The sequence below is a fragment of the Mesitornis unicolor genome, unplaced genomic scaffold (genome assembly GCF_000695765.1).
Source record: "Mesitornis unicolor isolate BGI_N332 unplaced genomic scaffold, ASM69576v1 scaffold1881, whole genome shotgun sequence".
NCBI lineage: Eukaryota > Metazoa > Chordata > Aves > Mesitornithiformes > Mesitornithidae > Mesitornis > Mesitornis unicolor.
This window is the reverse complement of record NW_010164245.1, coordinates 1,976-14,416: the sequence shown is the minus strand read 5'-3', so window position 1 is coordinate 14,416 and position 12,441 is coordinate 1,976. Positions and strand designations below refer to the sequence as shown.

The window sequence follows — 12,441 nt, the reverse complement described above, 5'->3', positions numbered from 1 at the left end:
CTTTCCCTTGGAAGAAAAAGAACTTAATTAGAGAAGGTTTAGTAACCCACTCTACTCAAACATCCCCATCTTCCCTCCAGAAAACCAGTATCATCAACACTGAGAGAAAAAAAATGTATCACAGAAAATTTTCTCATACTAAAATTTCAGATATGCCTGAATACATATCTTATCCTTGAGGTTAAAATGGGAAGTCTAAGGTTAGAGTCAAATTCCCAGAAAAAAAATCCACTGAGTCAACGTGATAAATACTATATTACTACACACTAAAGCACTACTTTGTTTTAGGTATTCCTCTCTGTTTTAAACTGAAGTATGCAGAGTAGTTATCAATTTGTGGTGGCTGAAATAGCACAAAATGGTCTGAAGTCACTGTTAAAGGACAGGATCAAATCAGATGTTGCTATGTGCATTAATTCCTCAGAATTAGGTCATAGTGCTTATATCATCACTGGAAGTCAGGGTGGAGAAGGTCCCTACTGTTCTAGTTGGACATGTTTGGATTATCTCAGTTCATGCTAGTAAGTGAATACCTTTTGCTTCAAATTATATTTTAAAATTTGATTAGTATGAAGAACTGTCTTCTTGCTGAATGTATGAAGTGGTTTACAATTCATGGTAGATGAACATGACATAATATCACCACTATGGGAACAGTGCCCATAGTAGTGGTGCAGAAATGGACTCTGAAGTTGTGTTTATTTCCAGAGGATAACAAGGAAATTCGTATTTGAGTCTTCTCTCCCTCACACCTATACACATACTTAAGAAAACTGCATCCCTGTAATTAGTAATAACAATAATGAAAAATATCATGCAAATTATTGCCCCAAGAATACGTTCTAACCACATTTTGTCTCTGTAACACCCTCTTTACTCCGCATCTTTTAAGACTGTGTTATGCCAACATAAAGAAATATGGGTTCTCCCTATTACCTCACCTACACTTTTGTGAACAGCTATATGGAAGATACAGCTGTGAATCCTACAATGGGCATTTGAACTGTCCTGATGCTGACAATAACCATTTATCATACAGTAACACATACAAGATTCTGTTAGGAAAAAGCCCAGTCAAAGCGGCATCTGAGATTAAAATAAAGGATAAATTAAAACAAACAAATAATAAAACTTCAACTTTAGAGGTATTCTAGAGAGACTTGAAAATAAGGTATTCCTTCTCGCAAAGTTTTCATGCAATAAGTCCAAGTATCATGACCTCAACAAGAAAGGAATTTTTCAATTAGTGTGATTTAGAAAACTCCAGGAAGGCTTCAAATTATTTTCTTCATGCTGCAAACACCAAGTATTGGAGGGAAGGAGTGAAATACAAAGTCATATGTTTAAAGAGACAGGATAGAGGTAGGGTTTGGTTCTAGAGGAAGACACCAAAATGAAGGTGTCTAGGTGTTTGGTGTCTAAGCTTTATTACTGGCAATATACACTCTGGATACTTTCAGTTGCACAATCATATACAGCTATGGGTGCCCTAGGGTGTCCTGGACAACAGTCTGGAGCTAGGTGATATGGCAGAAGACCTACAGGAACCCCATACACTGCTGGTCGGTGGTGGAGGCCACCTGGCATGCCTGGGGTGTCTCAAACTGCAGCAGACAGACACAGTTAAGAAGCTGAATCAAGCTCGTACTCAGCATGTTCCAGTGCAGGTGTTTACCATTATTTGAGACATCAGAGTCTCTTACCTGGCTACTAACTGATAGTCCAGATGACCACAGGTCATCTACAGGCCCCTTGTCATATGGATGTCTTGGGCACTTTAGAGAACCACAAGTGGCACAAAACCTTTATGTTTAGGAGCTGAGCTGTGTGGGAGATCGACACCTGGGATAGTTGGTAAATACACAAATGCAGGTGCTTTGGTTTTTGAACTGAATTTCACCCTGTTGTTTATACTTGTCTGTCATCTTGGCAGCCTTTAAGAATATTTTTTGTAATAACTATTAAAAGTCACTGCAGCCACTAGTAAAATATGCTTATATAAGATACAGACATTTTAATATGCTTTTTTCCTAATTCATGCCATTATGAGCACATCAGGTGCTTCCAGCACCACAGACAGTGACCTATGCTTTCAGCTACTTCTGTTTTTAAGGCCCAGCAAAGAAATCCAACTTCATCAATTATTAATTTATTTTAGAGGAGGAGGCGTTCTGTCTTTTAACATAAAATAACTTCTGTCCAACTTTCTTTGCTTTAGGAAAGAAATCCGGACACTTGTTTCAGTAGCATAAAACTCCATCCATATTGGACACGATCTGAATTTCAGAGCAGACACTTGTGTCCTTGGCTCACCTCACCATCACAACTAAGGCACATGGTGATGACTGTGTTGTAGACACACAGAGCTTTTGTTAATGTCTGTGACTGCATACATAAAGCGTGGTTATTCTGTTCCTTACTCATATCAAAACACCTTCAATTCATTGACTTAGGCTGCCCATAAAAAATGAGTTTGAGGTAAAGAATATGGACTGTGATAAATTTGAGTTTGGCAAGAGAACTCACTAGAGACTTGGTCATTTCATATTCTTTCTATCATAACTGCAGCTAAAAGTAAGATACATGATCATAGTTGCTCAAATTTTGTTGTAACTTATATTGGGTAAAGAAAGAATTTAAATGCCATTGGCAAATAATCAAACATACAGAGTGATTAATTTTTGGGTTGCTGCTACTTGGATTCTTAACATCTGCTACTGCCAGTGACTTTCAGGATGCATAATTAATGTTATTAAATGCTTATGCTGTCCAAGACTGACACACCTCTGGAAAAAGCTACTATAACTTGGTATAATTTAAATCTATCATCTGAATTCTGCGTTGAAATACATTATTTATAAGCAGTAATGCCTATTGCCTCAACTTTAAAATTGAAAATTACATAAAAATTGAATCACACATGGAATAGCATGTTTGTAACTTCTTGTCTCCACCAAAAAGCTTATTGTAAAGCTGTGTATTATGGAGTTATAATTATTTCCAGTACAAAATGAAGTTCTTAAAAAAGCAGTGAGAAATTACTCTAAAAATGGATTGTTTATTGCCATAAGACAAAAACCATCTTTAAAGCAATTTATTTATGCTTCTTTAAATGATTTTCATGGGCTTTTTACTGGTTCAATCGGTGAGCATGGTTCAATAATTGAATAAAAACATTAGCCCTTTTATTTCATTCCTCCTCCTTGTTAGTATCAAGGTCAGTTTAGCTGAGAAAATGATCAGCGAAATGATAGTCTGCATTGACTTTCTGGACTACAGAAATTGGAATGTCTCAAAGGGAAAGAAGAAGGAATAGGGAGAGATCAGAAGATAGTCACAGCAGCATACACCCATACCTCTGCTCCTGATGAAATGAGAATACAGAGACAGGTCAACAAAATACAGAGAATACTAAAAAGCAGTGTACATGCAGATACACATGTGTGCAGAACATATATAAAACAGGTGCTTTTTATAACAGGTACTATGCCATGCTCCAGCTTGGTCTGAGGAGACGAAGACACTGCCATGAACTGATTGACTGTGAAGGCTTATCACTTCTGAGCAGACTTGCAATAAGCAGAAGACAATTGACAAAGCAAGACCTCCACACAAGGCTTGAAGTTGAACGGACAGTGCAGACAGGTAGGAGTAAGGATGTGCAGCAGAAGAAAGGATATATCATGTCGTTACAGATCCCTCAGAAAAATGGATGAAAACTCCAGCTGACCTTGCTTCATAAAGGCTCATCAATCTTTCAAATGCAATGAGGACAGTGGTGTCTGAGGGTATTTTAACCTTTCAATCTTTAATTCCTCTAAGTGAGCAGACTTCACAAAGCAAGTTTTATGACTGTACGAGAAATGTCTCCCAGGGTGCTAGCTGTTAGCCATGCAGTGTTTTTAGAAAATGTCTGATCAGGAGCAGTTGTTAATATATTTGTATTAAGCTACACATGACCTTACAGTCTAACTCACCTGCTAATGAGCCTTATGTCTTATAATCTAAAGTTTTAATATTTTTATTAAAAAAGAAAAAAAAAAGAAAAATTAAGATTTGACAAACTGTTTTCACAAGATGCTTTTTAAAGTTAGATCTTCTTTCTTTCTGTTATATATCAATAATTATGCTTTTTCCTCTGGCAAAAGATCTATTCACTCATCCCTTTACTTTGATGGCAGTGCAGTGAAGCTATGCAATGAGATATGTTCTGACTAGAAAGTCCCAGCTAGTTTAGTAACATAAGCTTTACTTTTAATTCACTTCTTTATGGACTAAGCTGTGCAGTATTTAATTTCAGCTGGAAAAAACCCCAAATACCTCTGGTCCCCTGACATTTCCTCAGTTTGAATACATGATTTATTTCTGCCCTGAAACAATTTGTTTAATCCTCTACTGCTACAGTATGTGTTAGAATAAAGGTTAAAGATGAATTTGTCTCCTCTGAGGCTTCCATTATTGAAATGCACTCAAGCATGCATTCGTACTTGATGACATTAAAGGAAGTTTGACTTACGTTCTGTTTTCCCACTATGTTATCAAATGGAAGTTCAGGGCTCCAGGATCCTTCAGTAAATGTTGCTCCACTGTTTCTCCTGTCGGAGGAGCTGACAGCCTCTTTCACAATATCTTCAGGCAAAGTCAACAAACTCTCCTCAGGTTGTTTGATTAAATAAGTCTCGATGTTATGTTTCCTCAAGAATTCATTACGCTCTTTACCATGCCCTTCTTCAACTTTATAATCTCCGTTCAGGCAGTCCAGAGTGGCTTTGGAGATGTGAATTCTCCTGGATAAGTGAAATAAGTAGTAGCAAATACTGATTGTGCTTTACTATACATACGTAAGAAGGAGCTTATGAACTTTGCATAATTTTCAACATGATGGTTAAATGGAAGGTTTTCTATTGTATATGATGATATATATTATGAAAATGAAATCGTGTATTCAAAAACATGAGCTTCATTTGAGGAAAATTCTCTCAGGGCATATTCACATTAATAGGATCTCATGAATGCACGAAGTCCTGTCACAGTAAAAACACTTTGATATTCACACCTGATACTTTTGCTCACAGTATTAGTTTAATGGAAGACCTTCCTGAGTAAAAAACTATTTAGAGTGAATGTAAATGGCCACTTCAGGCAAATACAGTGAGAGGAAAATGCATTAGAGCAGTTTGTGTGAAAACTCTTTAATTTCCTTTGGTTATCCGAGGTAGCTTAGACAGTTGAAATTAGTTATCTGATTGCATCAGAAGTGAATTAGGGAAGTTGGGAAACTATATAAAGGCTGGTGGGGTGGTAATTTCTGGTAAGAGTAAGCAGTGAGTTCAAAACGCTTTTGCAAAAGTGAAGTTGAATCTGAGATCCGACATACGAAAAGCTCAAATTTTGCAAAAGCATGATAAGGTTTTGGATGTCTTCCAACCAAACGTGAAGGTGCTTGGTATCTGGACTTTCTTAACTGTAATTATGACTGCTGGAGAAGGACAGAAAGAAGTTCAAGCAAAAAATAATACAAAAGTAAAAAGTAGGTTATATTTCGATTTTTAAAAAATCTTGAACTTCCTGCATGTAGGGCAAATTGCTGATTAAAGTATTTTTATGACTCCATAAAGATATTTTAATCAGCCCCTTTTTCAAATTTGGATGCATGGCATTTTCTGAAAGTTGGACATGCAGACAGATTCCTAAAATTCAGTCAACTAAAATTATTGATCTTAATGACACATGCTGAGGCATTTTTCTCAGGCATCACAAATTAGCTTGTGTCCACTGAAGAAAATGGTCCTAGCACGCCCCTTCTGGAACTTTCTTCTGGAACTTAAAGGATGTCACTACAGAGTTAAATTGCATAAAATACTCCTGGAGTGAAAAGGCTCTAAACACATTTATGATGTGCATGTGTCTCCAGAAGATAAAGTGCTGGATGTCTTTAAATATATGAAATACTCAGTAGTATTAGAATATGTCACAAACCAGATATACGTAGAGTATTAAATAGCAGTATATAATTAAAAGATAAAAAATCTGTATGTATCTCAACCATTTTTTAACTTGTGTCAGCTCCCCTCTGAAATAAACACAGATTTTGTACAACTTTCACTACCTGAAGTCATGTCATTATGATGTCCACAAAGATTAGTACTCTTTTACAGTCAAATGTCAGTAAAACTGACAATAACAAACAATAAAAATAACAGTAAATATGCTTCTCAAGTATTAGCAACTTTTGGCCTGGACATTAAAACCAGATCATACGATCTTTCAGAAAAACAATGCATTTCATAGCTCTTAGAAACACAAGGAGACTAAACTGATTTAAGTAAAGTAGTAATTTAAAAAAAAAAAGAAGAAATAAAAATAAAATTATACATTAGTTGCCAGGGTGACTATCTTTGTGCTGAGTTTCAGCTAATATAATTTGAGAAGATTGCATTATAAAGCTCTGAAATATGGATTTCATAATGGAAACGATAACAGATTTAACTAGAGCATGGCTCTGGTTATTGATGTAATACTCTTTAATGGATCAAATATTACTAAATAGTTGGCAGATTAAAAAAATTTTCTGGTTTCATCTTTTGTAGTGCTTACTTAAGAAAACCTAAAATGTGAGTGATGTCTTTCCAATTTTAAATGAATACAGTAAATCAAGAACCTGAGTATTGAAATACAATGGTATAACCTGTCCTACTGTTGAAAACATACCGGATCCAAAGCTTTAGATGATACCTGTCATGGATACATCCTGGAAAATTAATTATTAGCTAGGTTTTTATGCCAATTCAATACCATGAATGAATAACTAAATACACCAAGTGAAGATGGTGTCCTGGCAGACAAGTGTCTGTGAAATAACATTGTAGGATCTCACATGGTTTCCTTCTTAGGTATTGTGAGCACATTTTTTTCATCTCAGAAAACCAGAAATGGTTGCTTTTTCTCAGTGCTCCCAAGTGCATCCTTCCATGTTAACTAGGCTGCCTGCTTAAGCTCCTGTACTCACAGGCAACCTGTCCTTGCACCACCCATGCTTATGAGGTCTCAGGGTGATATCCAACTGGTGAGGGGAAGAGCTGAGCCCCTTCTCTCCTACCCCCAGCCTGTATGGAGAGATTCTCCCCATTCTGGGCAGGCGACCTCCTTCCTGGACCATCCCTCCTCTGTGTGCTCAGGGAAAGGCTGTGCTTCATCTTTGCTCTTGTTTCCCATGGTGGGAGCAGGGGCATTCACAACCCTTGGGTAGCTTATCTGACAAAACAGACGGAAGCAGTGCAGCTCTGGGAATGGGAATTATCTCGGTATCAGGGGGATTTATATGCTGGCATTAAGGAGAAGTAAGGAGAGGCTGAAGTGAACTTAACTGCTCCATTAAATCTACTCCGCACACTAGGAACGCTAAACGTAAATCACTGTTTCGAGGAACTTAGTGAATTGCTGTCACATACAGGCTTTGTTCTCTTGGCAAACTGATGTAGAGGAGTGGAAATCACTTTGTTCCAATAGACTGCAACCTAGCCAGACATTTTATCAGCAGCAGCAAGGTGGTGCATTCTCCAGGTTATTCATTAACAGCCGTATTACTTACACCATTAACAGCAATAATCTAGACCTATTGCAAGTGCGGATGGTAAAACTTAGATGATCAATTTGCTCATGTTATCAAAGCAGGATGTGAACTTTCTTAGTCACCTAGGGCTTTCATGTGGGATAAGCAGCAGTGACAAAAAATACTCTTTGCAATTTTATACACTGGTGACATATGCAGAGTACAGAACTTGTTTTCAGAGCATGCAATGCTTCATTTTCTGCTAATTCTAAGAATATATATTAGTATAAAAATCTTCTATGGGGAATGGTGGAAAGGGCCCTCACTTATGAAAACAATATAAAGCAAATATCTTTCTAACTTCCTGGGAACATGACAGCCCTGACAAATCCTGATGTGCGCCTCAGATTTGATGACTTAAAACCTCTCTCACTTAAGATGACAGCATCACTTAGACTTTTTATGCATAAACTTGTCTGCTGCTATTGTGTCTAAGTTCCGTGGCCAAATATTTAGTTGTTATGGGGATCTTTTGCTACATCTTTCATCAATGGGTGGTGGAACTGAAAGGGAACAGAAGATTCCTGCAACCACTACTGTTGCTTAAAATTTAGGATTTATAATTTCAAAACTATAGTGAGATATAGACCATGTAAGGCAGAAATAACATTCTATCTTCCAGGTGAATTAGCCACACCAGACCAATTAAAACTAGGTAGCTCAATGAAAAACTATGTATTTTCACGTATAGACAGATTGGCACAATTGTCTCAAGACACCTACTAAAACATCAAATTATTTAAAAGACTTCCTAGAGATCCTACTGTCCATATTGCCTTGTTATTAGCATAACGACCTATGAACACATAATCCTTCCTACACTTTGTACATTATGAAATAAAATAAATTACAGCCTTGTGCCTCACAACAGCATTTGCATGCAAAGAACAAGAAAATGAAGCCTGGAAAAAGTCAGGAAAGGTCAACACCTAGCTGGGAAATTTAGGCTACTGCTAAGTATTGTATGGTCTGAATACAGCAACTGACCTTTTTTAGGAAATCATAGCTGGCAAAGAAAAATAAATTTTTGTCTTTCTGAATGCCTCTGCAAGCTGACCATTCTACCTTTTTTGACCATAACCTCACAAATCCTTGCCAACCGCAAAATAGAAAAAAAAAAAAGAGGTCATAGTTGATGGAATAATGTAAGACAGTTAATCTGTTGCCAAGGTTAACAGTGTACTGTGCTGTCAATGTTTTCCGGCTGTGAGACATACACGTTGCCTTACCCAGGAATTCCGCCTGACTCAAGTTTGTTTGCGATATCCACGTCCCATGACCAGACATCAAACTGCCACTTCCGCAGGCCCAGCACTCCACACAAAACCGATCCCGAATGTATCCCTATTCTCATGTCAATGTCATGTTTCGTGCTTGACCTAACATACCTGTTAAACAAAACAGGAAAAAAAAAGAAAAAAGATCAGATTCATGAAAGTGTATACCATGGTTTGCTGTATCTTTTGGAAAAGGGTACAATGTAAAATACAATGTCATTTGTTATAAAGAACCACGTAGTTTGTGACATGAGGAGGTAACTTTCTAGATAGCGAAGTACAGGTAGTGATAAAATGACTCTAAAAGCCATATTATCATTGAGCACTTAATTGCACGCATGGTTCAGTGGCACATGTTATTATACCTATCAAGCAGAAAGAGAAAGATTGGGAGAGAAAAAGATGTCCAAGTGAAGCATCTGGTCTCACTGAATCCTTTAGCTTGGAATTACCAAAAATATTCAACAACATTTCAGAAACCATTACCATCAAACCTGCATATATACATTTGCATTCTGTTGTACTTTTTTGAATATTTTACAGTATTTAAAAAATGTTACTTTACTGGCTGAAATTTTCCAGAATTACTTTTTGTCAAAAGGTGAATTATTTTCAGTAGATTAGGCTAGAACACTGTTTGCTCTGTTACGATAATAGTATGATTCTAAAATCAGTTCCTTGCATTCTGTGTGATGGCAAAGACAATTTCACCTCTTCAAAAGCAAATACATGCAGGCATATATGTTAACAGACTCAAAAAATGGATTTTATCCCTGCATTATTTTCAATTATGTCTATTGGTTATAGAGGGAATTTTACTGTGTTAAAATAGTATCTTTCTTTTCTGATACAAGACAACATATATCATTCATAGCCACAGGCACCTTAGTGGTGTCTTAGACCTAGAACTGCCTCTTCCAAATCAGTACTGAGATACTTCAGCACATCACCATGGGATGCTCACAACTAAAATAAATGAGCTGTATCTGTTGCGATGATAAAGAGAGCACTTTTCCAGTTCTGTCTGCATGACGACAATTATTTGCACCAGACATTCTAATAGAGCTAGTGTTCATTAATATTTGAATAGCATGCTCAGGACAGGGAAAGTGTATTGCTACTGTTGGTCTACAAACTAGGCAGCTGTTTCTCTGTAAAGACTCCCAGTTTGACAGTCACTGAAGTCAATAGCAGCACAGCAAGATCACATAACAGAGCAGACAATGAATAAACAGCTCTATTTCACAGCTCTGAAGCTAACTACAGCTGCCTCAGATACCTCAGTCATGACCTTCTTTCAGGGAGAAAAGGGTGAATTGCTCACTTGATCTCTCATTGTTGCAAGGGGAAATCAATTCACTTTGTGGAGGAAAAAAAAGTAGTTTCAAAATGGAGAGAAACTAGTTGTATAAAAATGTGAGGAACTGAAAATGAGCAATTCATCTTATTTCCTTTTCCTGCATATTCTGAAACTTTGGAGAAAAGAATGCATATGCTATGTCCCAATGCAATGTGCCTACTACAGATGTTCTGTTCATCATATCAGGAAGTTAACATATTTCAGATATCTAAAAGAAAGAGATTTTTAAAAAGTTAATCTTAAAATAATTAAAAAGAAACTCTGGGAATGGATTTATTTCACACTCCCAAGTTCATAGTTTTCACCTACAAATTCTTTATTGGCTTGCAGGCAAGGGGTCTTGAAATAGCAAAATTGAACAAACACCTGTCTCTGGAAGATGGGACATATAAACAACTCCTTCACACTGACGTAGTGCTGTAAATGTTGTGAGAACAGTTAAGAGAAGTGAGAGCACTGATTTGTAATGTATTTTGAAGAATCTTATAGATATGCTACAAAAACATCGCAACTAACACTCACGACTGTCAGAGGAATTATCAAGCAACTCCCCACATGATCATTCCCCCAGTCTGCCTTTTTCTATTGTTCAGACTAAGATAATTACTTCTTATTTTATGTCTGATTTTCTTATCTTGAAATAAAAAGCTAATGGGATCCACAGTAATAACTGAGCAAAAAGCTTTACATTGAAAAATGCACACAATAGGAGGACTTTAAGTTTAATGAAATGGTCTAATAACATATATTTATGTAATCACTCTCGCTACATACACATATATATACACACCCACTATTAGAACAGTTAAGATTTTAAATACTATAGTATTTAATTGCTAATAAATACTAGTATTTAACATTGGACAAATAATAGAATTGGGTAATCAACAATGACGTGAAATTTAACAAGTCCAAATGTTGGATTCTGCATCTGGGATGGAGTAACTCCAGGCACAAGTAAAGACTGGGAGACAAGTGACTGGACATCAATGTTGAAGATAGGGATATGCCAGTGTGCCCTGGCAGCCAAGAGGGCAAACCACATCCTGGGGTGCATCAAACACAGCATGACCAGTCCATCAACAAAGGGGATTATCTCGCTGTATTCAGCATTAGTGTGGCCTCACCTTGAGAACTGTGTGCAGTTCTGGGCCCCAAAATTTAAGAAGTGCATCCAGAGGAGGGTAATGAAGCTAGTGAAAGGGCTGGAAGGCAGCCCTTGAGAGAAGCAGCTGAGGACTCTGGGTTTGTCTAGTTTGGAGAGAAGGAGGCTGAGGGGCAATCTCACTGCTCTCTCCAGCTTCCTGAGAAGGTGCAGTGGGGAGGGAGGTGCTAAGCTCTTCTCCCTGGTATCCAGTGACAGGATGCATGGGAATGGTTCAAAGCTGCACCAAGGGAGTTCAAACTGGACACTAGGAAGCACTGAGAGGGTGGTCAAAGACTGGAACAGGCTTCCTAGAAAGGTGGTTGATGCCCTAAGCCTGTCAGTGTTTAAAAGGCATTTGTACAGTGCTTTAACTTTTGGTCAGCCCTGACTTGGTCAGGCAGTTGGACCAGATGATCACTGTAGATCCCTTCAAACTGAAACATTCAAGTCTAGTCTAGTCTAATCTAGTTTATTAATTTTGATTTCTATAAATTATAGTCTTGTATTTGTACCCTATATGGGAACTAACACACACAGATCTTATTGGAGAGACCAGGAACAAATGATAGTGCAACTGAGCAATGCATCCCTCTGTTTCCAGAGTGTTCACTAAGAATTGTGGGAATTTAATATTTCCTTTGTCATAAAAATGTGATGATGGCTTGAAAAGGCTTCAGCTTCCTCAACCAGCCACATAAGACTTTGCATTTGTTCAAAACTTCACATAGCTGTGCTATCTACTCTGCCTCCTGCATGACACTGCAGAGACTATCCCCCTTGCCTTATCTGTTGTCTTTCACAGCCTCCCAGCAACGTCTTCCTTTGTGCTGCTCTGGTGATATTTGATCTCAGGCCTTCACCTGCGGTCGGTGCGGGTTTGGCTACCTTCCTGCGTCCTTTGACCGAGGGCTATTCTGTTTTTTCTGTCTGCTGGTGTGCTGGTGCACCTGCAGGGTCCCCATCTTCACATCCTCCTTTTATTCACCTTTCACAGCAATGTACTCTTGTGTTGATAGGTAGGAAACTAATTGCATGAGGGGGCCTG

General features: G+C 37.7%; 1 protein-coding gene across 1 annotated transcript in view; it reads right to left on the bottom strand.

The window, feature by feature from the left end:
- The window catches only part of ADCY8 (adenylate cyclase 8 (brain)), a 48,498-nt gene extending 39,499 nt beyond the window's left edge, over positions 1-8,999 (bottom strand). The window contains exons 1-2 of the mRNA XM_010194220.1: positions 8,842-8,999; positions 4,517-4,787 (exon numbers count right to left, since the gene is read on the bottom strand). Of these exons, the coding sequence (XP_010192522.1) occupies positions 4,517-4,787; positions 8,842-8,966 (396 nt within the window). The 5' untranslated portion in view covers positions 8,967-8,999. The remainder of the gene's footprint in view (positions 1-4,516; positions 4,788-8,841) is intronic.
- Positions 9,000-12,441: the final 3,442 nt, after the last annotated feature.